A 27,563-nucleotide genomic window follows, 5' to 3' on the forward strand; every position below is an offset into this window, starting at 1 on the left:
AATTAGCCATGCCTTGGTAATGCTCCCAAATAATGAATCAACTTGCTTCAGTTGCATTTCATATGACACTATTGTCCGTAAATGATGAGACTTCCAATGGTTATTGATAGAATGTCGCTTGTAGAATCATTGTTAAGAAACATATTTTCTTAGAGAATGTTTTCAAATTTTTTAATCAACCGAACATTAAAAAAATAAAATAAAAAATTCCTCCATCTCAGCACCAAAAGAGTAATAATCTCTTAGGTGATTACATTCCCACTATTATGTATGATTAGCAATATAATGGGCTGATCATCATTATTTTCAAATGGAAAGCACAGAGAGAGTAGCAAATGCTACTCATGGTGTTAGCATCCTTAGTTTCAAGCCTTCAACCAATGATTGGCCAATAATGCACACAAATACTTCATTCTATTATAGGTAATATGACCTCAATAGAGTGATAATCTTGCAAGATACCAACTTTAGCATTTTTACTACTATACTATCAATCTACTGATTAAAAAGGGAAATCCAACAATACAGACCATACAAATGAATGAATGATTAAGATACATAATTTAAACGCAACATGTATTGTTATGATCATATCTCTTTTTCGGGAAACGGGTATCAAAGTGGCATGTTTTGTAGAACAATGGCTATCACTGAAAGGAAAATGAGTACTATCTCGATGTAAATAAAAACAGTAATTTCCTATATGTGGAGAAAATTTACAAAATTTATACATGAATGTGAGTTCCCTGCCTTTCTCAAAGGCTATTCAATCTCAATAATACACAATTACAAAAGATATGGGAAGCACAATCTACCCGTAGTCAAAAATTTGGCAGATATCAAACTCATCCTTATTTGTCTAGGCATCTATATGTATGTGATGGTTACTATAAATATAAAATCTCAAGCAAAACTTCCACTTCTAACGTGCCTCACCGACCTTGACGATAACTACTTTGAAGGCAAAAAAGTGCTTTACAATAAGCTCATCAGCCACTTGAGGCATCATTATCGCTATCTCCACTCTCATCACTGCAACATGAATACAGTTAGAATATGATGGGTCAGTTGAAATCACAGCTGCCCAAATACAAGAAAATGAAATTGATGCTGAAAGTGCACAATATAAAGCAGCTAACAAGATAAAAGATATACTAAATGCCCCCAGGGATTTGGTTCAGTTGGAAGTGCTGCGAATGATGTGTTGGTAACGTGTACTCACGAGTTCAAATGATGCTGTGGACTGAAAGCTTTACAATCAGGTGGAAAAAGCGTACAGCAGCATGACCATTACCACCGGTTTTGAACCGTGCACAGTTCAGCAACACCATTTAACTTTATGAATGGAATTGGACTCAACTTCACAACATCTCCTATCTATCTCCAGTCTACCAGATGCAATGTGGAACGATTTTCATCTGGTGAACGGTGTGCAGAAAGAGAAAAAGTAGATGTCTTGTTGAGGTGCTTTTTCTGAGATTTGACGGGACTTTTCCGGTGTTGCTATACAATCTTTTTCCACACATCCCCTTAAATCTATCTGCGGAGACCAAAAGTCCCACTCTCGGCTTAAGGATCATAATTATTCAGGAGTATATTTAAGGGAATAATTTAAACCTACCCCAAAAACACAAGGACTGTTATATTGATTTGTATGCAACTGAGTAAAGAATTGCATTATTAATTTCTCAAATGGTGTACTAATTTAATGGTAGAGTATCTTCCATAGTGATTTAAAGTAGTTTACTGATGTTTGGTAATTCAATCTCATGCAGGAGACCACAGAAAGTAGTAACAACAAAAGTGACAGTAAATGGGTAAAGAAGAAGCTGAAGAGAATCTGTGATAGAATGTAGTACTAGTGAATGGTATGACATTAAACCATAAATCAACAAACAAATTTGTCAGAGGCAAACAATATGCAAATAGTAAGCAACAGATCTGGAGTAATTAAAAACACTTCACCTGTGTTCAGGGAGCTTTGCTATTCGTCTAGCATCCAATCCTGTAATAAACTTCTGTGCAGCTTGAACATTTTCTGTACCTGCCAACAAGAAAGGAACAGTTAGGCGCTTCCCATACCAAAACCAGAGGACTATAATATTGAAGAGGATTAGCAAGCACTAGAAGCAGCTTTCTAAGCATTAGAGGGTTAGCAAGCACTAGAAGCAGCTTTCTAAGCATTACAACAGAATTGGCAAATGCACAAGTAAAAACAAAGGTACCAGAAGTAGCATAATAAGGACAACAAACACAAACGGCCAAGTACAAAATTGAAGAGATTTATACTAGAAGCAGAATGTTAAGATGCAACAGGATAGAAGATACAAAGTTAATACCTTTTGCCAATTGAAAGGCATGCAGGGCACATCTCTCTGCAGCAAGTCTCACGGGTGTATTTCCATCCTTCAAACAGTCAGCCAGTACAGGGCCAAATTTTGAAACATGGATGGCAATGGCACCAGGATTGGCCTGTATAACAGAAAACGCCAACGTTAATATAAAAAAAAATATCGAGTCTACTGACGTGTACATCTGATCTTATGATGTATGTAGGTTATTTTGTATATTTCAGAAGCACGAACTTTTGAAACTGCCTTCAATGCAGATAAGGCCCGTCTTCTGACTTCACTTGAATCATCCTGCATAGCCAACACAATGGATCCCAGTGTTTCCACATGTGAAGTAGCATTTGAGGGATCACTCTGAATTTGTTGACATAAAAGCAATCCCAAAGCTCTCGTTGATGTTTCACGAACAGGAAACTAACAAATGAAGAAGCAATCACAAATAAAAAAACATCAGATTTACTTCCACTCTTTCTGAAAAATTACTCTGGCAACACAGTTCCAGTTTCATTGCTTGCCTCCGCAATTTACTCTCCAGAATAAAACTTTAAAAATGTAAAGATAATATAATAAGATAATAAATCTGAATCCTCTCATGGATGTTTGATGTACAGAAAATTGAAAAAACAGAGACGTATCTCAATCAGAAAGAGATGCTTCAGATATTTGGATGTTTGACGTACAGAAAATGAAAAATAGAGAAGTATCTCAATCAGAATTCAGAAAGAAATGATTCAGATATAAAAAGGAAGACCTTTAAATGTTTCTGTTGGACTATGACACTGAATCATTGATTTAGTTAATGGAAAGAAAAAAAGCACCAAACCATTGATTTTCAGTTCAAACACATTCCCTTCAGTAAAGGAAATACAAAGTAGAATTATTTTTGCTACCAGGGATTGGATCAAGCAACATTATTAAGTTTCTACGGCAATCGGAATAAAGCAATTTTTTCACAAAACAAATTCAAGTTTTATAGCAAAGTGTTATACGTCAGGCGTACCTTTTCATCATTTAAGGTGATTTTGAGGCACTTTACAATCAATGGGAATGACGAAGAAGCACAAATTATATCAGGATTGTGCTTAAGAATTGAACAAATAGTAAGTACTGCTCCATGCCTTGAGAACCAATTAGATGATGAAGCTGATTTTGACAGCCCATCAAGTAATTCAACAACTTGTCCATCTTCCAGGTACTGTAGAATAATAAAAAAACAGGATAAATCACAAGAATCTCAATAACACAGTTTTAGGTCCATGAGACTGCCTGAGAATCAAATCAATCTAATAAAGAATTTGGTTAATGATTTCATTGTCTCTCAAATGTCGTATATAATTAGCTGTACATCCAGATTCTGTTTCAAGAAAGACTATAAAACCTTAAGTGAGCAAGGTTTGACTCAGCAGCAATCTAGAATCATGTTTTCCCTCATTTATTTGTTTTTTTAATAAGATATTTTCCCTCACTTCTTATTCTTTTCTTATTCTGACATGAGACATTAATTATACTACTATTGGTCTGTGAATAAGAAGACAAACAGATCTACAAGAACTTAGCTTAGTTAAGCTGATGTTATGAAAGAAGCCCATTAATTCAGCAACACAACTTTATCTGAAACATTTTCCGCTGGTCTACCTATACAGATGCATCAGTCTCAGCTTAACAAAGAATCCTTTGAAACAAATCCCCTAGACTTTAATAGTTAAATCTACAAAGTTAAATGCCCCTAAACTTTCATCACATAGCTCAGACAATCTCAGGCTCAAACAGCCAATCGGAAATGTCTTGGTACTGAAAGCTTAGTTGTTATTTTAGAAAGTTCACACCAACCGTAAAAAAGAACTACAAATGCAACATCAGTAAAATATTCGTTTATTATATTAACAGGTCACTACTGATAGCCTCTAATAGATCAAAGGCCTTGAATCTGCACACTGATCGGCGATGAAAAGGATAAGGGGAAAAAGCATTGAATGTCAAGATATAACATTTACAACGTTCAAAAAAGACTACCATGTAAAAAATCCCTCCATATGCAGATTACCCAACAATTGGAAATAGTAGTTTTAAATATTACTTTACTACATAATAGAAGCTAACAGGTTTGCAAGATCACTTGCCTATCTATTTTTCAAGCTCTAAAAGAAAAGGAAATTTGAGAAAGAGAATTAGATCACCAATGGTGAATTCCTGGAATGAAAGCAATGTGAATATGAGAAAGAGGAAAAAGCAATATGCATTTGAGTGGGAAAACAATATCTCTGTTGAATTAGGTCTTAGGCCGCACTCACACCTCAAAGGTAGGAGGATTGCCCAAACCTTATAAGGAATCCACCCATCTCATTAACCACCGATTTGGAACTTTTGTCATTCTTTAACACCCCACCTCACACCCAATATTTAGCATCTGGTGCATGGACATTTTTGATTTTGGGGGTCCCAACATCTAGTGAGACGGACCCTACTCTGATACCATGAGAAATTAGAAGAAGAAAAGAAGACGAAGAGATACTGAGAATTGAATTGATTGATCATTTCCTCAAGTTGATGGGATTAAATAGCTGTTACAGATAATATAAACAAGGAAATAAACTAAAAAAATATTACATAATATCCTAACTACTTAATTAAAGGGATTAGGAAAATATTCTCATATCTAGACTATCTAATAATACCTTATTTCAATATTCTCATACCTATACTATCCAACTATACCATAATTAACAATCTCCAACCAAAGTGTCTCCATGAAAAGAAGACATTCTTACTAAAAACCAACAGAAATGTAAGAAGGGGTAGAGTGGCAAATGAGCAAGTCGAGTCGAATATGAATCGTCAAAAACCAGTTAATTAGGAATGGATAAATTACTCGACTCACATTTTAAATGGGTAAAAGCGAGTTACCTAATGGATAATATGGGTATCTAATATGGGTATCCATATTTACCCAAATCTTGTTAAAAACTTTAAAAACAAAAAAAAAATTTGACTTTTTCTTATGGCTTCACTCCACCCACTACCCGCCCTATACCAAAAAAATGTAAAAGAAATTACCACCCCCACACCCCATCCCAAAAACAAATTAACAAAATTTTAAATTTTTTTCTATCAATATTTTTAAAAAAATCAAAAATATTTAACACCCCCCACCCCCCACCCACACACATTCCATCCAAAAAAAAAATTAATAAAATTTAAATTTTTTCCATTAATTTTTTTTTAAAAAAAACTTTTTATAACCATCCAATCCAAAAAAAAATTAACAAAATTTTTTTTTTCCATTAAACTTTTTTAAAAACAATTACCAACCCACCCCTACCCCTTACCAACCCCCTTACCAATATACATCTTTTACCCATTTTATCCATTTAACTACCCACTTTTAAATCGGTAATATGGGTATTATTCGTTTTAACCCATTTTTAAATGAGTTAGATACCAACCCATTTTAAAGAAAGTTACAATCTTCATGATCTACAACCTGCTCTATTTTGAGCAAAAATCCCCATCAAATAAATTACCAAATAACTTTTACCAAGCACCTCAGTGATAAGGAAAAACCTGCTAAATGCAGGAAACAAAATCGGATATACAGGAGAAGAAATATTTCCTGGGTAGAATGATCCTAACCTGTGAAACAATTCCCAGTATACTTGCAGCAGAATTTCTTATCTGGTCATCATCATTGTGTATTAGATCCTTCAGTAGGGTGTAGACACGTGTTCTAGAAGCAGAGCTGACACTTTCACCAGCATGCTTAATCACACCTTTCAAAGCAGTTAGAGTAGCCTCACGAATTCCCGTATCAGATGTCTGTTGACAAAAAACATAATGGAATCAATACTGCTTCTTAGTAAGAGATAAAGTGTGACAGTAGAGAAGAAGAATAAGTACAAATATGACCTGCACACCAGATAACAGATCACCAACTAAAGGATCAACCCTGGTACTGAGAGCACTAAGCTTCCCAAGCGCAAGAGCAGCGCTTGATCGTATTGTCCTGTAATAGTATTTACATAAGCCCAGGGAATAAAAGTAACAAAATACTGAAGCTATCGCTTCAAGAAGCAACTGGCATGGGAAGAATGAGAAAACAGGGCACAGCGGCATTATGTTTACAACACATCATTTCCCCATCTACCAGCCAAACAAGGTAAACCTTAGAGAACCAACCTTGTATTATCCTGTAGGCACTTGACAAATGTTGTTTGAAGCTGGGGAAGAAAGGGCTTTAGGGCTATTCCTCCCCTTCGAATTATGATGCTCAGAGTCGACAGAATTGCACTCTTTACTTGCCAAGGAAATCTGTCACCTATAATACGAATCAAGGGCCTGCAATTGAAAGCATATTGTAAAGAAGTTAAGCATATGCTGTGTAACTTTAGAGAGAATGAGACTATAAAATCTAGAAGAGACAAAATATAATCATCCTAATATCTTGGCTATATGAACTTCTTTATGCTGGTACAAAAGTTGTGTTAGTACACCGTGGTGCATACCCTGTGATAGGAATCACAAACTCCTTAAGTGTTTTCTCGCCTGTCACTTCAATTAACTCCCCAAGACCTAAAGCTGCTTGCTCCCTTAGTTCTGCGGATCCACTTATCAGACCCTGTAGGTTAAAAAGAAAATCACACTGAATAGAGAAAGTCCAGGGAGCAATGCAAAAACAAAAGTACCACAAAAGACCATTAGGAGGTTACTACAATTTTTTACCACTATAATCACCAGTATTTTATTTTTTTTTGAAACCGGTAAAGATTGTATTCCTCAACATTAAGGATATGTTGGCAACCTTCAATAAGGGAGCAAGAAAGCAAAATAAAGAAGAGATTATTTACAGTGAGCCTAACAAATCTACACCACTACTAAGCAACAGAGCAGAATTAAACAGAGGCCTTGCATCAATTACAATGTAAGGTTGATGCCTCACGCCAGTCTGCTGGGATAATTTTTCAGTTTCACCATTAAGACATAACGTATAAATGAATAACAAGAAACCGCTAATTGGTTTTGGAGAAGGAACTAAGAGAAAAGAGTATTGAAGGAACAAAGCTCGGGTTACTCTCCAATTTAGTCATTCTCTCTTCTTCTTATCTTGGTATCATGATGTTCAACACCAGTGGTTTAGATGGCGAAAGGCGACACGGCTGATTCAATAAGTGCTAGTGACCCTTTCTGTGGTCCAAAGATCTTCCATTTCATATTTCAGCTGGACTACCTCTTCAATGTATGTTCACTATATGCAAATTTCCAGAGCCACTTCATCGTTAGGCATTGGTTCTAGGTTTTTAAATTTCTTACCCCAGACTTCCTACTTGTTTACTCCCAATCAGTGCATCCGACTTCACCAAGTGGAATTTCTGGGTTTCACTGTTCCTGCTCAAAGGAAATTTCTCCTTAAGAGCATCAAGTCTCTCAATAACCCTGTTGTGGATGCGTTGGAAGTCCTTAAATTAAGCATTTAATTATATTTTTAGTTTCTTTACTTATTATTCTAGAATAGGATTTATATTTCATAGTTTCATAAGGATTAGGTTAAGTTATACTCCCTCCGTCCCATTTTAAGGCACCATTTGACCCGGCACGTAGTTTAAGAAATAAATGAAGACTTTGAATTGTTTACCAAATTGTCCTTCAAAAGTGGACTCACTTTTCTCTCTTCTCATAAATGTATTAGAGTACTATTTATAACTAAGTGGGACCAACAAGTGTAAAAGAGGAATTGTACCTTTAAATACTTACCATATAAGGAAATGTGACATTCTTTTTGAGACTGACCAAAAAGGAAATGGTGCCACATAAAATGGGACGGAGGGAGTAATTATTAGTTTGGAATAGGATTTAGGTCTCCTACTTTAAAAAGAAGTAGACTTCCCTATTGATGGTAAATAAGACTCCTATTTGAAAAGGCTTTTGATGAATAAACCGTTAAGTCATTTTTCAGCAAAAAGCAGGAGATTAGAGTTCTCTTTTCCATTGAACTCTAAGGTTTCAGTCTCCCTTTGAAGATTGAAGAGATCTTAGTTCTCTCTCTTAAAATGAACTCTAATGTTTCATCCTCCCTTTAACGAGCAGATTTATATATCGCCCAGTGAACCGATCCTTTCCTCCCTAAAGATTCATAACAATTTGGTATCAGAACCTAACACAATGAGAGATGAGATTAGTTCTCGATTTCAAGGAGAACATACCATTACAAAAATCTAATGGACTCTAAAATTACAACAATGGAACAAAGCCTCAACGAAAAAATTATCCAAGTCATCCAAAAACAATTGTCTAAATTGGGGATTGACTCCACAAACCAGCAACCCAAAAACCTGAGTCAAGTAGTGCCCAAGAACAATTGTCTAGATTGGAAATTAACTTCACAAAACCAGCAACCCACAAACCTGAGTCAAATAGTGCTCATACAACTAGCAAATCAACAATTATTCCTGCTACAAAAGGCAACGAACCACCTACTTATAACGACACCAATAACCCATTAATTCGAGCACATCGCTGTGAACAATTTTTTGAAAAAAAAATCAACACACAACTAAAGCAAAAAAGATTGGTGTGGTTGGATTTCACATGCTCGGGCTAGCAACATTATGATATTATCAACTTAACAAACGAAAGGCCCAGTGAGTTCGAAAGAATTTCAGCGATTTGGACCTCATGAAAATAGAAACCTGATGGGTGAATTAGTCATGCTTAGAGTCAAAGTTTATCAATGTCAACTTCAAGCTAGGGATGAAATTGGATAAGTTGAACTGATCCAGATTTTCTAAATGATTGTCGTGAAATTCGAGCTTGAGGACAAGCTCATTCAATGTAAGAGGGGAGGGGGGGGGGGGGGGAATAATGTTGTGGATACGTTGAAAGCCCATAAATTAAGTACTCTCTGTTCCAAAAAGAATGACCCTATTTTCTTTTTAGTCTGTTTAAAAAAGAATGACCCATTTTCTTTTTTTGGCAACACTATAACTTTAACTTTCCACGTGACATTTAAGACCACAAAATTAAAGGACATTTTGGTACCATAACTTTACTTTAGAACCACAAGATTAAAAAGTCTTCTTTCTTTTCTTAAAATTTGTTTCAAGTCAAACTAGGTCATTCTTTTTAAAAAGGAGGGAGTATTTAACTATATTTTTAGTTGCTTTATAATTCTAGAATAGGATTTATGTTTCATAGTTCACAAGGATTAGGATAAGTTATAGTTACTAGTTTGGAATAGGAGTTAGGTCTCCTACTTCCATAAGAATTAGACTCTCTATTGATGTGATAAGACTCCTATTTAAAGGGGCTTTTGATGAATAAATTGGTAAGTCATTTTTCAGCAAAAAAATAGGAGATTAGAGTTCTCTTCCATTAAGCTCAAAGGTTTCAGTCTCCCTTTGAAGAGCTGAAGAGATCGAAGTTCTCTCTTTTAATGAACTCTAAGGTTTCAGCCTCCCTTTAACAAGCTAATTCATATATCGCCTGTGAATCAATCTTTTTGTTAAGATTCATAACATACCGATAAGTAGGTATGGAATCCAAGACACTATTAATAGAGTGTTAATCTTTTCCCCAAAGAGAGAGGTATAGACTCTTCCAGTTCACCAATCTTTTCTTACATTTCTCTACCACCCCATTTCAAATATCTATAGACCTGCTCTTAGCTCACAGAGGTATACCTAGATAGATAGTTGGTAGCTCCCCAATTCTTCCACTAAGAGTCCTAGCCAATGAAGTTAAAATAAAGACCTCGTAACTAGATACAAGAAGCTTTTGTTCCATGTGTAGCCCTAATATTGCTTAAAAAGTAAAAAAATCACCCTGAGAATCACGAGTTGTTCTCTGTTAGCCTCACAAAAGATTAGCGTGTCATCAGCATTGTACTCTATGGGTAATCTCCTAAGATCCTACCATGTTTCATACTCTGAATCCCTTTGACCAACTAATTTCTAGAGTAGTTTTCATTTTTCAACATATCATTTAGACCCTACATAGCAATGATGAAAAGGAAAGGAGATGAGGGGTCTCCTTGTCTTAAACCTCGCTGTGAAGAGAAAAAAAATCTGAGAAAAATCTTGTAGGGGAACCATTGACAAGGACTGAGAACTTCATTGAAGTTTGAGCTTATACAACACCTCATCCATCTTAACCATCTAGCACCAAAACCTCTTTTAAAGAGGGTCTCCAACAAAAACATCCAATTAAGATGGTCATAAGCTTTTTGTATATCTAACTTGCAGGTGCATTGCTTCTGACTCTAGAGTCCACAAATTCATTTGCCATAAGGATGGCTTCCATTATCTGCTTTCCTTTGATAAAGGTGAACTGTTGAGTGTCCACCAGTTTGTGCATAAACTTTATGAGCCTCTCAGTTAGCATTTTGAAGATGATCTTAGGCTGATGCTCACATCTTCTTAGGAATCAAAGCCACATAGGAAAAGTTGAAACTTTTTTCAAAAACACACCTTTCATGGAAGTTTTTAACTGCAGCAATCACCTCCCCCCTATTACCTCCTCCACATTTCCCTTGCTTTCTTAGTATATCTGAATCTAACGTATTATTTAGTCAATTTTGTTCGTTAAACTTCTAATTGATGGCTACCTATTGTTTAATTGGGTAATCAAAGAAACTTGGGAAACAACTTTGGATTTAAACCTCAGACTCAACCCTGTTATCATTATCTATTAATGTACGAATATACTTGCAAACCATAAACATTCATAGTAGAGTTAGTTCATAAAGCATCTTACTTGCCTACTTTAGCATTCAACAGAATATAGGCTATTGGATAGTTAAGATGTATTCATTTGGAACAAGTATTTATTTTGCAAAAATTTTGAACTCCAAAATAACAACCAATGCTATTAAAATTAAGGAGTACATAAAGATCCAAATATTCAATACCTTGTGATCATATTTATCTAGTAAGGTACGAATATACTTGCAAACCATAAACATTCATAGTAGAGTTAGTTCTTGAAGCATCTTACTTACTTTAACGTCCACCAAAAAATATGCTGTTAGATAGATAAGATGGATTCATTTGGAATAAGAAGTTTAGTTTGCAAAAATTGTGAACTCCAAATCAACAACCAATGCTATTAAAAGCAAGTAGGAGTACATTAAAGATCCAAAAAACAGGTGACTTGACATGGGAAATGATGACAAGTGAGCAGGGATAACATTTTCAAAGAAAAAAAAGTAGGCAATTGAACATAGTTTTTATGGTATTATTTCTACTCTATGCTTGGCCTACAATGGGTAATGCCCTACAACATGAAGGATGCTAATGCCAGCTGGATACTGTGGAAAGTTGACAAATCCATCAGAAAGATCTGGAGAATGATCCCAGCAGCCATTTTTTGGAGCATATGGAAAGAAAAACAACAGATGCTTTAATGGAATATCAACCTCTTTATGCACTCTTAAAGCCCAAAGTCTAGTTAGTTTATTTAGCTGGCACTTTTTGCCAATGTAAACAGTGTGGATAACCTTTGGGATTTTGTTAGTTCCCAATCTATAGTACAGTAGAGTAGTAGGGTTCCTATTGACTGTTTCACAATTTTTTGCCAAGCTAGCTCCATATTTTCTGTTTGGAGCAGCTTTCTTGCACGCGGTGCTTTTGTAACTTCGCATCTTCTTGATGCTTTCTAATATCATTTAATTACTTTATCAAAAAAAAAAAACATAGTTTTTATTGTAATTTAATCCTTAGGTTTGCTCTACTATTTATCTTCTTCTTTTGTTTTGAAACTGGTAAGTTTTTATTGTGATTTACTCCTTAGGTTTGCTCTACTATTTATTTTTTGTTTTGTTTTGAAACTGGTAACCTAACTCTATATATATCAACAGTTATACTACAACCAAAAGTGCAGTTCCCCTTCAAAGTATTTCAATCTATCAAAAGCTCAAAACTATATATGTTGCCTACAAACAATCTAGAACATCAAAGATGTCTTCTGTTTGAGCTAATAAACTATTTATTTTCTTTTAGCTTTATTCAATCACAACCATTTCATTGATTGTTTGGATAAAGATTAGATTGCCACAATTTCAGTAATTTAAGAAATTTGCCTATAATTCCTCCTGGCAACAATCATATTTCAATATTTTATTCTGGTAGAGACATGTATATTTGCATTGTAAATCCGACAGCAATGACAAGGTCAGAAATTTGGATGAGTGTCATGCTGCATTGCAAAAGGTAACAATGAAACGAGATCATCTCCTAGGCTTTTAAATCCAATTAAACATTTAGGGAGCAAAGCCACAGAAGGGGGAGAAAAATACCACACGTGTAATACAAAAAAAATACTGTTTAGTGTTTAGACACAAATAACTATATGCAAAGAAGACTAGGAACCACATTTGAGTGAAATATATGGTGTAAAAAAATATTATCACCCAAGTGCAACTTTAATTTTATAAATAATGTGAAAAAAATCAATTCTAAAACTTCTAGTTCAGATGAACAAACTTCCTATTAGCAATTGATACATATTCATGGTAACATTTCCTTAATACTATATATACTGCTTTTTCTACTACATTAATTATTTTATGTCAGAATCTTGAAGACGGCACTCATGCAAACCACAGCTCACACCTAAGTGCCCTGTGACGTCACTCTTGTGCAGCAACTCCCCTGCCTATACTGCATCTTGTTTCATTGTTTTTTTTTTTTTTGATGAAGTAAGAAAAATGTCATTAACAAAGCATCAAGCAGATGCACAGATTACAAAAGAAAGAAAATATCAGCTCCCAAAAAGGCAACATCTTGTTTCACTGTTTGAAAACCATTACTTTAATAACATTGGCCTCATGCATGATATAGTGGAATATGCAACATACTCTAGTCTAGCAATGAAAATTAGGCATCATGTTGAAAACTGATAAAGCAGCCTCAAAGCTTTGGAATACATTTTTGTTCCATCTCCATGTTGTCTTTCTTCTCTCTCTCCAAAAAAATTAAAAAGAAAACTTTCCATACTAAGGGAAAGGAAAAGGCTGATTCAAGAAAATACGAATGGGTTATGTGTCCAAAAGAAAAGTTCATTAAGAATGATGTAACAAGAACTGAAAATTTATAATCAGATCAGACAAAGCACTGGTCCAACGTACAAGGCGTCATAGTTCAGCTGTATGGCACACGACAAAGTTGAAATTTATAGACACGATCAGATCTCATAACTGACCAAAAATTGTAACTTTTCCAGCAGAGTGGTCCTATCACACATGCACAGGACAATGATTCTTTTTATAGAACAACAAAAAATATAATCAACTCTGAAATGCCCACCACAGCATACTCATACACAAAACATATAAATATGTTAAACTTGAAGACTGGCATTCCGATGTACTTCGAGAAGAATTTTTCATCTCTAACAACTTTCAACTTAACTCAAGACCCCGAAATCACCCATCAAAAGAAAATCACGACATCTATCGTGAATCTACGAAAAGAGAAGCTGGAATAGCTTATTAAGAATAATAATGATAATAATAATAATAATGATAACAATAATAATACTAGTAATTTTAATGACAATTATTATAATAATAAGCTGGAATACCTGCAGAAAAACAGGAAGCACTGGCTGAAGAGCTTTCGGAAGACAAAATCCAGGTATAAGAACTGGTCCTCCCTACATGTTCATTAAGAACATCAAAATCTCAACATATAGACTCACCAAACGACTTAACAATGTGATATGCATGCTTAATGCTTTTAAACATAAATCACAGAAGTCTGAAATACAGAAAATTGATACCTTTTTCTTTCTACGCTCCTTATCTCTTGAAGTAGATACAGCATCACGAACCAACTTGATATATGTTGGAAGAACCTCTTTAGGTACTGAACTAACAACATTAGACAAAGCTTGCCATGCAACCTGTCAAATAAGTGGTAAGATAACCAAACCAAACAAATTAACATTCTAAGGAAATGAAGTGACCCTGACATTACCACCACAGTATCAGAATCTGGATCACTAAGCAATATAATGAGGCTGGATATCATGTTTGGAGCTTCATCACCAAGATATAAGTCGCTATTTTTGAACAGGTACCCGATAAGATATGCTGAACTTCGTCTAATCGATGCCTGGAATTACAAGTATAAAGCAGCATAAGAGAAAAGAATAAGAATAAATGAGTTACAAAAGCAAGAGTATAAAGGAAGAGCATGCCTTAGTATCCCCAACTCCTTTCAGTAGTTCAGACAACAAAGACTCCATGCCTTCTTCATCAATAACTGACACAACAGTTTCTGCTGCCTTCTTTGCTAAACTTTGAATTTCCTGTATATTAAACCATTGAAAATGACAAAACGAATGTGAAAACTACAGAAATGAATGCACACGATAGTGAGGAGGCATACCATGTCGGTATAACCCATTGCATTCAGTAAAGCAGGAAGGATAGTACTAAGGTGGGCACCAAGACCAGGTCCTGCAACTTCCGCTAAAGCTCCCAAAGCATGTGCGTTGAAGGCACTGTAGGTATGCACAGATATTATGGTGAGTACTGCAAAACCACAAAACAAAAAATCTATTGGAAGAAGAAAGCATATATACGTACGAAAGTGGAAGATGAACCAGCTTTGGGAGGATGTGTGGCAGCACAGCTGTGGTCCTGACACTGAAAAATGTAACAATAAATTTAGGACAAAAAGATAAGATCATACAGAGAAACATGTCTAAACTAGACATACGGTAGCCTACCTCAGAATTTGTTTTAAGCCATCCAGAGCAGTATCTGAGGTATCCTCATCCTCCAGTGCATGAAGAAGTGTTGGAACAATCTCATCGATTGCTTGCATTCCAGCATTCTATGTTATAAATCACCAGATGCGAAGATTAGTGTTGAGAAGTTCTCAGTAAAATATATCAATGATTGGCTAGATCTGAGGGTTTACCTTGTAAAGAGTACTAAATGCCAGGCCTGCTGATTCCCGAACCTCGCCCATACTGTTGAATAAAGAACCAAAGAATTACTTTGGAATGGAAATGCAAAAAAGTGCTATTTTCATAGTAATATAAACAAAAGATACCACACCTATCACAAAGTGCTGTCCGAATCGTGGGGATAAGCTCATCCATATAACTCAACAATTGACTCCTGCCAGCACTGGCCATTACTTCACTTAGACCGATGCAGACACCCTGAAATTAGAAGTATTAAAGGTAGGAAGAAAAGAAAAATGAGAAGTGGAAACAAACTACGTCTTATTGGTACATTGTGATTGCAAGTGTGAAGGTAAGCCGTAAGACTGTGTTTAATGAAGGCAAAAGGATGAGACTTTTTTGTAGTTGCAGAGCCATTTCTGACCCCTTTTGTTTGGAACAGTATAAATAAGACTAGTTATCCACCCTATCAAGATAGAATGATAGACGCTTCAGTCACCATGAAGTCATGACTATATTGTATCACTACAACGTTAGTGAAGAAGTCGAGCAACAAATTCGGGAATTTAAGCATATAAACTGCCTATACAAAAAATGTGAATTTTTTTAAGATGCAGAATTACAGAATAGACAAAAGGGCTCACAGAGAGCTTAAGCAAAAGTTGTTAGCTCTTTTCTATTAACAAGACTTCCAGAACATTTCTAACAAAGAAGCTCAATCATATAATTTGTTCTGAAAATCATCACCCCCCAAATACGCTTCAGCTGTACAATGTTATCTCACTAAGATATACCTTAACTCTGTTCGCAATGAAACTATAACTCCCAATTTGGATAGATGAACGAAGATTAACATGAAGTACTCTAAGACTGACAACATGCAGATAAATTACAGAAAACACCTAGAAGCATACAGAAGAAGTAAAGTACTCACTTGTCTTCTACTTGGATTTGGATCTTTTAGACCCCGTGACAATATTGGGATAATCAAAGGAAGGACTCTTTCTCCAAGCTTCCTAACAAGCTCACCGAGTGCTCGTCCAGCAACCTGCAAATTTCAGACCACAGAATTCTTATCCCAGAACTACTGAATACATTTTTGTTTACCACAAACAAGGGTAACAGCATACCTGTCTCCTTTCAGAGGATGAAGACGCTAGAGAACTTATCAATGTGCTCATCAGTACAGGCATTATCTCCTTCAACGTTTTCGGAGTATTTGCAACAATGGTCTTCCAAACATGCAAAGCAGCCTGAGAAAAAGAAAATACAGAGTAATTGAAGTTAATTCATTACTATACAGCATCTCAAAACAAGTCTAGCACTATGATTGAAGTATCCCATAGTACCTGGCGTACGGTTATGCTGACATCAGTTCGGACCATATACAATGCAGCAAGGATTTCATTACGCTTGTCCCTCCCGAGTACCTCAATAATAGCTCGTCCTTGAGCCTCAGTACTGGCACCTTCATCATCACTACCACCCTCAAGATGTGCTTTTCCAGATGTTCCAGCAACCTAGAAGAAAATAATACATTAATAAACCTACTTCATCCTACAGTATGATGCTGAAGTGCAACACATACCTTGAACAGAAGGTCACCCAGCAACTCTACAGAACTCTGCCTGATACGCCAGTTATCATTGAAAATACCTTCTTCCACAGCCGGAAGAAGCAGAGGCAAAGATCTGGAACCAAAGAAGATCATTGAGTAACAAAATGGTCAGCATATCAATTATAGTTCAAACTGTAATCATAACAGCATTCTTATTCACTTCAAGATAGCCTCTTCCATTGTGTATACATCAATTAATATCATAGCACTACATTCATAGCCATTGACAGGACCCCAAAAGCAAACTAAGGAGACTAACTTAAAACTAGATGTGGAAGATGACAAAGAAGGCATACGTAGTTGCGTAGTGCTCCACCAGAACGTGCCCAGCGCTGAGTGCTGCTTCACGCACAGATTCATTCTCATCGGCCAAACCTATTGTAAAATAAATTGTTAATTCAAGGAATCACTCAATGCTAGTTAACATAAAAGACTGTCCCTCATAATACTTCAACAGTTTCTTCCAACTAAAAAAAAAGAATGCTGTTTTTGTTCATCTCTGTGTGAGTGTTTGCACCTGTTTGTAAGAGAGATAGAGTGAGAGAGAGAAATTTACCATCTAAGATAGCTGGAAGAACTTGCTGCAAATAGTTCTGGAATTGCACACCTAAAGATCTTGGCAGATACTACAAGTAGCCATATAATCCCATATGAGAAAATATACAAAAGTAGGAAGTTATCCATCTTTCTGGACACAAACTTTCTTAAAAAAGTTCTTACCCTAAAGAGTGCCAAGTGCCCATCACGTACTGATGCCTTTTGATGAGAACAATTTCGTACTATATCAGGAAGTATGTTCTCAAAGTACTCCATTCCTAATGCAGCCAATACCTGGGAAAGAGGAAAAAACACTTGTAGGTTGAATGTGAAAACGAGAACCTTAAGCAGCTCAAAAACCGAGTCTCCATTCTTTGTTACTGGTTCCGGACCCACCCACCAGCCCCAAAACTCCTTAATGATGCACAAAAGGTTTCCGCGCTTGTTAATTGTTGTTTCTTGGCCCTCACTCCACAACAGCCAAATTTGAAACAAGCAGAGCCAACAAGAGAAAGATACCCAAAAGCCATTTCAACTTATTATATGCAAACAATGTCAATAACTAATTTTAAAGTTAAATCACCGAGCTGAACTAGATGCAAGAGGGCAAGCAAAGTTTGCATACAGCATAAAACCTTAATCTTGGCGCCAATATTGAAAGAACTCCTCTAAAGTCCGAAAAAGATCTATTATATTACCTCTTGACAAAGGAGCAAAGGTAAGAGACAATGATAATGCTAACTTAGAATTAATATCCAAAATATATTCAAGTGAAAAGGCTTGAGCCTCACCCCCACCCCACCCACAAATCCCAGTGATAGATTCTTGTAAACATAATAGATAGATACTCACCCCCACCCCACCCACAAATCCCAGTGATAGATTCTTGTAAACATAATAGATAGATAGATAGATAGATAGATAGATAGATAGATAGATAGATAGATAGATAGATAGATAGATAGATAGATAGATAAATAGATAGATAGATAGAGATAGAGATAGAGATAGAGATAGATAGAGAGATAGATAGAGAGATAGAGAGATAGATAGATAGATAGATAGAGAGATAGATAGATAGATAGAGAGAGAGAGAGAGAGAGAGAGAGCGAGAGAGAGAGAGAGAGACAGAGAGAGAGACAGAGAGACAGAGAGAGAGACAGAGAGACAGAGAGAGAGAGAGACAGAGAGAGAGAGAGAGAGAGACAGAGAGAGAGAGAGAGAAGAGATAGAGAGACAGAGAGAGAGACAGAGACACAGAGAGACAGAGAGAGAGAGAGAGAGAGACAGAGAGGTGTAACCAAGTCACACGGGGTGAGATAATTATACCTCACTAAGTCCCTGTGCTGCCCCAGAACGCTCAACATTGTTTCCATCAGACTTCAAAGTATCCAACAACCAAGGTACCAGGTCTGGGAAATTTTCTTCTCCCATACCCCGTATAAGAGAACCAATAGCTCTTGCAGCAACAGATCGAACTTCAGGAATTGGATCTACAAGTACCTGAAATCGTGTGAAAATAATGTTGAGTCAACTTTTGCACTAACCATAAATGTTACTGCAATTATTTTCAGATGTACCTTCTTAACTTCAGGGAGCAGTAGTCCTATGTAGGGTATCATGTCCTTAGGCTCAGTCACTAATGAACACATATTTCCAGCAATTTGTGCAGCTTTCTTCTTAGTCTCAGCGCTCCTTTCACGAAGCCCTCGGTGTACAATTGGTACTAGCAGCGCCAGAGAAGGAGCATCAATTGAATTCACAAAGGTTGTCTGAAAGAATTTGAATCAGCTTGTCAGAGAGTACATGGAAACCAGATTTCCCATCCAATATAGGTACATAGAAACCAGATAACATGTTATCAGTAAACATATTTACCTGGAGGAGAATATCAAGGGAGTATTTTGTATACTCATTAGGATCTGAAAGACCCATTAGAAGAGTAGGGACAAGTGCAGATATCTCAGGGTTCTTTATAACACTCCCAACCTATACTCAACAAAAGATAATACTAAACAATAAATGGCACGAAGTAGAACACGGAAAGTAAGAGAAATTTGATCTATGCAATAGTTTAACCTGTTGAAGAGCTGTCTGTCCAGCTGATTGAACCTTGGGATGAGTGTCAGTAAGCACCTGTACAGTATTACACAGCGGTAAGAAACCGAGACTAGTACCGCACTATAGTCAAAGACACAAGTACAAGTTTGCAGGCAGTAGGACAAACCTCAGTTAACTTGGGCACAATCTTAGGGAGACACTGCGACAATTGTTGTGGAGCACAATAGGCCATGGCACCAAGAAGTTGTACACTACTCTGCTTGGTTCTCCAAGCCTTATCTTCAAGGCCCTGACGCAGAAAAATAATTGTAAACATAGGTCTCATGTAATGAAGGCTAACTAATAATGAGTAGAGTGATTCCGAAACACATGGGAAAACATTTAATAACGGACACATCAACTGCAGCAGAATATCAAAGTTTTTCTGGCCATTTTAGATCCATATAGGTTTTTCAACAGAACTCAGGATCCAATTGTGTCTTTTCAGAGAAATGCACAGATGCCAAAAGTTAATAAAAACCTACAATATGCTTCTAAAACGCTGCACTTATTCTTCAAAAAAAAAAAGAGCAAGGGTGCATTAAGGTTACAGTTTTCTATTCCTACGCAACCAAACAGTCCTCAAAGGCTAACCAACGTGACCCACTGTGCAACAACTTCTCATCATCGGAAGAGCATTCTCAAAATTATTCCCATCTCTAAGAGTCCCAATAAACTAAATGAAACTCCTAGATAGATGTACACTGGAAAAGAATTTTGAGCATTACTTGTAAGAGTACTCTATAAGTGTGCATAAACAACACTGTGCAAGATTACTCCATCATCCAGTTAACCACATCACCGAACAAATAAAGTATGGATAGAGTCAACTGCATTCAGTAAGGTACAGGGGAAAAGCTAAAAGTAAGAACCTTTAAAAGTGATGGAAGAATTAATTTCACTCCTTGAGCACTAAGCTGAGACATCATTGCCCGAGCAGCACATTCAGCAGCATCACGCACTGCAACCACTGGATCAGAGAAAGAAACCAAGAGGAACGGTAACATTTGAATTACATACCTGAAGGAAAAACGGGGAGACAGGTGAAACAAAGCTGATTAATTCCAAATCCAAATTCAAATTACAACAAGGATAAGCATTTCATTTATATGATTTCTGGATAAAAGAAATATAAACATAAGACATACGGTTCAAACAACTTCCCAAGCTTCTCACAGAAGCATTCAAATGCAAGCAGTGCTCCTTCACGGCTCTTAGCCGAATTCCTGCAAAAAAACATCATTCAGATCCTGGAAGGAGAAACTTTCATATGTAGAGAGGTGCAGTTATTGAAATATAATGAATTTAGCAACCCCATGACAAAGCCATATCAATCAAAACAATGTTGGATGTCAACTATTTCTAGCTGAAATGCCAAGCAAGAAATGACCTGAAATTCTACACTATGACAGAAACATACACTACACCTCGATCCCACATTAGTTGGGATCGGGTGTATGAGTCCTATTTATCCATTCCTCTCTATTAGGTCCAATTCTTTTCAATACTAATGTACAATTCGATAACTGCATGAACAGCTCACAGGTCATATTAGAAACGTATAACTATGGTCTGAACACAGCTAATAGATGTAGACATTTCATGAAATAGTCTTCTAAAGTTCAGAGCTCGAACTTTAGTAGCAACTATAAAGAAAAGAGGTGACAAGCTGAAAGATAACATCACTTTTCCCCTTTTTCCTTGTTGCGGGCAGGTGAAGACAGGGAGATTCAATTGAAAAAACAAGCCTACAAACATTCATCCATTTACATTTTTAAGGCATAAGCAAAAGCACATAATCGAGCTACAAAGGCATACAGAATATTTTTAATAATTACCATTGATATAAAAGCCCATAACCTGGAAATTTCACTTCAAAAATGTCTAGCGCATAAAGATAAAGGTAAATAGAAGAATGAGTTCTTCTCACTAATTCCATTATATAATGCCTTAACCGGGTTGTTATTCATGACATTTCATCAAATCCTTGGAAAAGAACAGAAAACCACTGTGTCAAATCACAGGGTAACTTTTTTGAGAAGGTTTTTTATTTTTATTTTTGAAATCACAAGAGTAAATCGACCTCTAATTTAGAGTGATTGAAACATGCCAGAAGACTAACCTGTCAGCAAAACCTTCATGTAGTGCTGCTACAATGCCATATTTCTTCAGGCAAGATATTCCGAATCCCTTAACCAGCCCTGCAAGTCCAAATGCTGCACCACGACGCTCTCCGTATTTTTCACTCTTCATTAGCTGATCCAAAAGCCTAGAAACCAGAGATGGTGCATCCTCCTGGTGCAAGAGAAGAGATGAGCAAAAAAAGAATCCAGTTTCAGCTTGCAAATTAGGTATAAACTAACAAAAAAATATTTATAACAGCAGAAAGAAATAGAAATGACTAAGGAAGCAAAATATCAGAGAACCAATCTGGAAGAAACAAAAGTCAAAATGGAAACAGAACTAGGACACAAATTAGTAATTTATATTTCCAGGACTTTATCCAGTACAGAACAAGGAGAGAGAATGCTAGAGAAAGTTGAATTACAAAACAAACTTAAAAGCTTAAAAGTATCACTTGGTGAAGTGGGATGCTGTCATCAACAACAAAAAAGGAGGAAAAAGTACAGAACCAAAGTCTTATCTTGAAGTGGCTATGGAGGTTTGTCTCTGGAGAACAGGATTTGTGGAAAGATGTTATAGCTTCCAGATATACAATGGAAGACCTATGGATCACTAAGGAAGCTACAAGCCCTAATGAGGTAGGTTTATGGAAAACAATCAGGATGCAGTGGCTTAAATATGGAAAAATTCAAGGATTGAAATAGGAAACGGAAGAAGGATATCATTCTGGAATGATGTGTGGGTTGGGTAATACCCCTTGAAACAGGTGTACCCTGTGATCTACAATCTGAACCAACAGGAGGAGGCAGCAGTAGCAGATGTCAGGGACAACCAAGGATGGAAATGACTGGGAAATAGACAAACTCACAGATTTCTTCAATTCTTTAGAGCAGGCCAATAGCCTTAACACAAATGAAGACAGTCTACAATGGTTGAGAGCCAAAAATGGGAAATCCACAACAAAATCAGGTTACAGACACCTTATAGGCCAGCTGCAATGCTCTTATCACGGCCTTGGAAGATGATATGGAAAGTTAAGATACCCCACAAGGTGGCTTGTTTCACCTGGTTGGTAGCCAGGCAAGCAGTACTAACTCAGGACAATCTAATGAAAGGGGAAGCAAATTATGTTCCAGGTGTTTTTTTAGTGATAGAGAAATAGAGACAACAAACCTTCTCGTCATTCACTGTAGAGTGACACTGAAACTGTGGAATGTGTTTTTTAACTTGAGGGGTATCAGTTGGTCCATGCCAAGGATACATCAGAAGCCCTGACAGGATGGAATATAGAAGGAAACATGTCGGACCATAAGGAGAGATGGAAAAGATTGTCCCTGCTTGCATCTGGTGGACAATATGGAAGGAAAGAGATGTTTTGAAACAAGAGCATCCCTTTCCAGAGCATGAAATTGAATTGCCATATAACCTTTTATTTTTTATGTAACTACTTTCCAGAGCATGAAATTGAATTGCCATATAACCTTTTATTTTTTATGTAACTATGTACTCACCAGAAAAGTGGAGGATATTACTCACTTTTAGATAGTTTAGGAGGATTATAGGTGATAGATATATTTGGTTTTGCTAACTTTAAACCCCTGATGTAATTAGTACAGATATATTTTGTCAATAAACGTCAACTTTCTCAACAAAAAAGAACAAACTTAAAAGCTATGTGAGATAGGGGATAGATGTGGAGACTGGCTGGAAACTGAAGAAACTGAGCTGAAAAATCATCTAAGATGGGCTCAGATCAGGGTAAGCGGACCGAGGGACAGCATCCCTATGGAAATTGAAGCGGCTGACGGAGACTTTGTATACTCACCGATTTGGTGTGAGCTGCCGGCACTTTACTGGAAAAAGAAAGAGGAGGAGATTTTGAACCAAAGAGGAGAGAGGGAACTGGAGTTCAGATCTTTTCACAGTTCTGACTAGAGGACAATGACTTTACAAAAAAATAGGGGATGTGCAGAAGGGGAAAATACATTGGATATCAATATATCAGGAAAAGGGAAAGGAGTAGCTAGCAGCAGTAGGCATGTGCCTGGGCATGAGTGTTTTTTGAATTTGCAGGACCCATATGCGGGTCCCAGTGAATTTACATGTGGTACAGATTTAAGAACGGAAAGGGATTCAATTACTTATGGGCCAAACTCTATTGGGCTCGCTTCTGAGAAGCCCATTGATCTAAATACAACACAACCTTCAGCCACTATCTCTGAAGATATTCATTCAAGCCCAATAGAGTTTAAAATGTCATTCACAGAACCTTCCACTGAAGCCATTCAAGTGCGGAACAACTTGGAGGTGAGTAATTTTGTCATTTTTGATGGGAATAAGGAGGTTGAGTTTTGCATGAAGGGAAAGGAAGAAGGTCGGCGCAGGCGAAAAAAGAAAGCATACAAGGATCGGTTAGAAAAACAAAATCATGGGGAGATTCTGATAATTGACGAGGCTATCAAAAGTCAAAAACAAAGACAGGAGGAGACGGATTTTTCAGACACTTTGGAAATCATGTACGCAGAGTCAGAACCAGTTCCACTCCAGATGGACATCAGTTCACAAAAGGTAGATATGGAAGCAAATGCAACTCAATGGGTTCAAGCGAACATGTTAAATTTGAGGATTGCAACTCAAAAAAGATGGATTAGAGGCTTTAAGGTTGGAGATAGAGTGGGGAAGAAAAAGAAGTGTGTCATCTGCTCTATGCGGATGATACTAGCATCTTTTGTGAGCCTACAGCAGAACAAATTAGCTACATCAGAGTGATTTTGGTTTTGTTTGAAGCAGTTTCAGGGTTGAAAGTAAATTGGGGAAAAAGTAGTCTCTTTCCGGTAAATGAGGTCCCTTAGATCCAGCAACTAGCAAATATATTGGGATGCAAAGTCGGGCATTTGCCTACCATATACTTGGGCATGCCCCTGGGTAGCAAACACAAAACAATGTAGATATGGAATGGTATTCTGGAGAAAACAGAGAAGAAACTTGCTAGATGGAAGGCACAACACCTATCCCTAGGGGGTAGATTGATCCTCATAAACTCCGTTCCGGACTCTTTACCAACCTATGTGATGTCCTTGTTTCCAATCTCAGCAAAGGTGGTGAAAAAACTGGACAAACTTAGAAGGAACTTCCCATGGAAAAACAATAAGGAGGTAAAGGGTTATAACTTGGTCAATTGGAAGAATGTTCTTCTTAGCAAAGAAAGGGGGTTTAGGGATCAGATATTCGAGGTTGCAAAATGAAAGCTTTTTGATGAAATGGCTATGGAGATACACTGAGGAAGATGCAGCTCTCTGGAAGAAGGTTATTGTCGCAAAATATGGAGAACTAAATCCCTGGTGTACAAAAATCACCTCTGAACCATATGGGGTCGGGGTATGGAGGACAATCAGGAACCTATGGCCACAAATGGAAGGAAATATGTATATTAAGGTGGGTAATGGAAACTCAACTAAATTTTGGAAAGATGGTTGGATAGATCAAACCTCTCTCAAGAACTTTTTCCATATTTGTTTCTAATCTGTGAGAACCCTGATGCTAGAGTGAGTGATTGTTGGACAGAACAGGGATAGGACATATCTTTAAGAAGACTACTTAATGACTGGGAGGTGGAGAGGGTGGCAGTGCTACTGGAAAAACTAGCTGGAATGATTATAACTACAACAGCAACAGACAAGATCCTGTGGAAACATAGCAAGGATGGAGTCTTCTCAGTCAACAATGCCTACAAAAGAGGACTAATGGGGATGACAGGAGCCCCAAAGTATAATTGGAACTATGTTTGGAAGAGTGACATTCCTACAAAAGTGAAGTGTTTCACCTGGTTAGTGATAACGAGAGCATGTTTAAGAGAAGAAGTTCTACAAAAGAAAGGCAGACAACTGGTTCCTAGGTGCTTTTTTGTGCAACTTCACAGGGGAAACAAATAACCATCTCTTCCTGGATTCCATTGTAAGTTTACTGCTCAAATTTGGAATTTGTTTCTCAACATCACAAGCATGAACTGGACAATGCCAGAACATACATCAGATCTGTTGAGCTGTCGGATAAGGAGGGGAGGCAGTTAGAGTCAAAAGAGATGGTGTAAGCTAATACCAACATGTGTATGGTGGTCAGTCTAGAAAGAAAGAAATGGAAGATGTTTTGAAGATAGATCCAATTCCATCCACAAAGTTAAATGGAATTGTATAGTATCTCCACTTTTTGGAGTAAACAGCTTTGTATAGATGATATAGACCAGATTATAGATTTGATAGGAAATTTGTAATTATTCCTTTTTGGAGGTAGCCAGCATACCCTTAATGCTGAAGAATTCAACCTTACCAGTTTCCCAAAAAAAAAATTCCTTCCAAAATATCCCCAGGGAATATCGGGATTAGCATGGTAAATGCATGAGAATGAGTCTGTAGTTAACCAAACAATTCTCCAGTTACCACCTCAGAACACCGATAGCCTGAAGGAAAAGGGAACAAAAATGCCACATGGATTATCATATTGGATTTTATTCATCATGGAACTGAAAGGCCTCGCTGCAAGATTCATGCTAATTATAGAATGATAACAGATGGTTCCGGAATATTGTCAATTTGTCACAATGGTTCTTTTTACTTGCTTCACTAAAAGGAAGAACCCTTCTACAGGAGGGATGTAAAGCTGCACAACTTACTAGGATACAACATATATCATTCCATGCAGCTAACCTATTATACGTGACTCGAATATGGATATGGACATGGATATGAGTTGGGTATATGCACATCTCCTTTTTTAATTGGTAAGACATCCAAATTTTAGCCAGCTCAAGGCATATTCCGTGAGATCTAGATGAGGTACCCAAACCCAAAACATATCCTTCTGACACAGGTACGTTATGAAGAGTCAAAGTAGCCTGGCAGTAAACAAAAGTACACTTTTGACTGTTAACGAGGAGTGTAGTAACTACAGATTGTTCAAGATTTACAATCATGACATGTGGCAATGTTTCCTGTTTGTTACAGCTGCATAGTATAAAGAAGATTTCAAGAAAATGCTGAATTAACCTGCTTTGCTTGCATAAGTGGAGAAAGGCAGGTAGCGACAGCTCGCTGAACAGCTTCAGACGGAGTATTCAGTACATCCAGCAACTTCTCTACAACTGTGTGAACCTTAGGGTCATCCTGTTTAATAGACAAGGTATTAGAACCAAAATCTTTAAAAGTGTTTACTGTGAACCAAGTTTATAAGAGAAGGGATCAATTACCTTGGCCAAATGCTTTGCCAAAGCTCCAGTAAATATTACCACACCTTCACGGACCAGATCATATTTCTCCTCATCTGAAGCCTGCACAATCAACAAACAGTTGGTATTTGAACATATGATATATATTCAAAGCCTATAACTAGCTTTTAGCAGCCACAAAATGGCAATAGGATCAACATGAAAAACTCGAACACCAATCATTCACCCCCAACCAAAAGTAACCTCTTAAGATTAAAGGAAATAGACGATCTTGGAAACAAATATGTCGTACCTTTTTGTTCAAGTAGTTTTCGAAAATAGGGAATAGCAATGAGACGTTATCTCTTCCATGTTTGTCAATAATAACTATGCCAGCATTGATCATTCTTCCTCTAACATCTGCATTAGGATCTGCCTGCAATTCCAAAGCCCCCACTACTCAAACCCAAACAGAATAAAACCTTTTCTTATGAATTATCATATATTTCCAGAAAGTTCTGTTTTGATGGGTTACAAAACCAAGAGAAGCACCACAATTCATAAAACAGCTAGTACATATCAGAAGATGTGGACTTTAAAGCTTTTGATACAAGGAAGGAACTCCTTAAAAGCGAAGAAAAGAAGTATCTCAGCAAAAATCTTTCAATTGTAAGAGAGTTAACGTGTTCCGTATCACTATAATAAGACAAACTCTTAGAAAAACTTCATT

At 36.8% G+C, this 27,563-nt stretch overlaps 1 protein-coding gene across 1 annotated transcript in view; it reads right to left on the minus strand.

Annotated features, from left to right (window-relative positions):
* Positions 1-673: 673 nt before the first annotated feature.
* Positions 674-27,563, minus strand: part of LOC107017561 (protein ILITYHIA) — a 47,014-nt gene continuing 20,124 nt past the window's right edge. The window contains exons 24-59 of the mRNA XM_015217731.2: positions 27,147-27,269; positions 26,876-26,956; positions 26,676-26,792; positions 21,632-21,804; positions 20,658-20,735; positions 20,382-20,529; positions 19,637-19,759; positions 19,489-19,545; positions 19,288-19,398; positions 18,990-19,181; positions 18,739-18,912; positions 17,593-17,703; positions 17,429-17,498; positions 17,169-17,247; positions 16,843-16,945; positions 16,604-16,774; positions 16,385-16,507; positions 16,189-16,302; positions 15,406-15,512; positions 15,266-15,317; positions 15,072-15,178; positions 14,929-14,988; positions 14,729-14,843; positions 14,538-14,648; positions 14,315-14,452; positions 14,118-14,240; positions 13,920-13,991; positions 6,851-6,963; positions 6,525-6,683; positions 6,255-6,351; positions 5,982-6,164; positions 3,352-3,546; positions 2,586-2,765; positions 2,340-2,472; positions 1,966-2,044; positions 674-1,032 (exon numbers count right to left, since the gene is read on the minus strand). Of these exons, the coding sequence (XP_015073217.1) occupies positions 990-1,032; positions 1,966-2,044; positions 2,340-2,472; positions 2,586-2,765; positions 3,352-3,546; positions 5,982-6,164; positions 6,255-6,351; positions 6,525-6,683; positions 6,851-6,963; positions 13,920-13,991; positions 14,118-14,240; positions 14,315-14,452; positions 14,538-14,648; positions 14,729-14,843; positions 14,929-14,988; positions 15,072-15,178; positions 15,266-15,317; positions 15,406-15,512; positions 16,189-16,302; positions 16,385-16,507; positions 16,604-16,774; positions 16,843-16,945; positions 17,169-17,247; positions 17,429-17,498; positions 17,593-17,703; positions 18,739-18,912; positions 18,990-19,181; positions 19,288-19,398; positions 19,489-19,545; positions 19,637-19,759; positions 20,382-20,529; positions 20,658-20,735; positions 21,632-21,804; positions 26,676-26,792; positions 26,876-26,956; positions 27,147-27,269 (4,215 nt within the window). The 3' untranslated portion in view covers positions 674-989. The remainder of the gene's footprint in view (positions 1,033-1,965; positions 2,045-2,339; positions 2,473-2,585; positions 2,766-3,351; positions 3,547-5,981; positions 6,165-6,254; positions 6,352-6,524; positions 6,684-6,850; positions 6,964-13,919; positions 13,992-14,117; positions 14,241-14,314; positions 14,453-14,537; positions 14,649-14,728; positions 14,844-14,928; positions 14,989-15,071; positions 15,179-15,265; positions 15,318-15,405; positions 15,513-16,188; positions 16,303-16,384; positions 16,508-16,603; positions 16,775-16,842; positions 16,946-17,168; positions 17,248-17,428; positions 17,499-17,592; positions 17,704-18,738; positions 18,913-18,989; positions 19,182-19,287; positions 19,399-19,488; positions 19,546-19,636; positions 19,760-20,381; positions 20,530-20,657; positions 20,736-21,631; positions 21,805-26,675; positions 26,793-26,875; positions 26,957-27,146; positions 27,270-27,563) is intronic.

The sequence above is a fragment of the Solanum pennellii genome, chromosome 4 (assembly GCF_001406875.1).
Source record: "Solanum pennellii chromosome 4, SPENNV200".
In the NCBI taxonomy this organism is placed as follows: Eukaryota; Viridiplantae; Streptophyta; class Magnoliopsida; order Solanales; family Solanaceae; genus Solanum; species Solanum pennellii.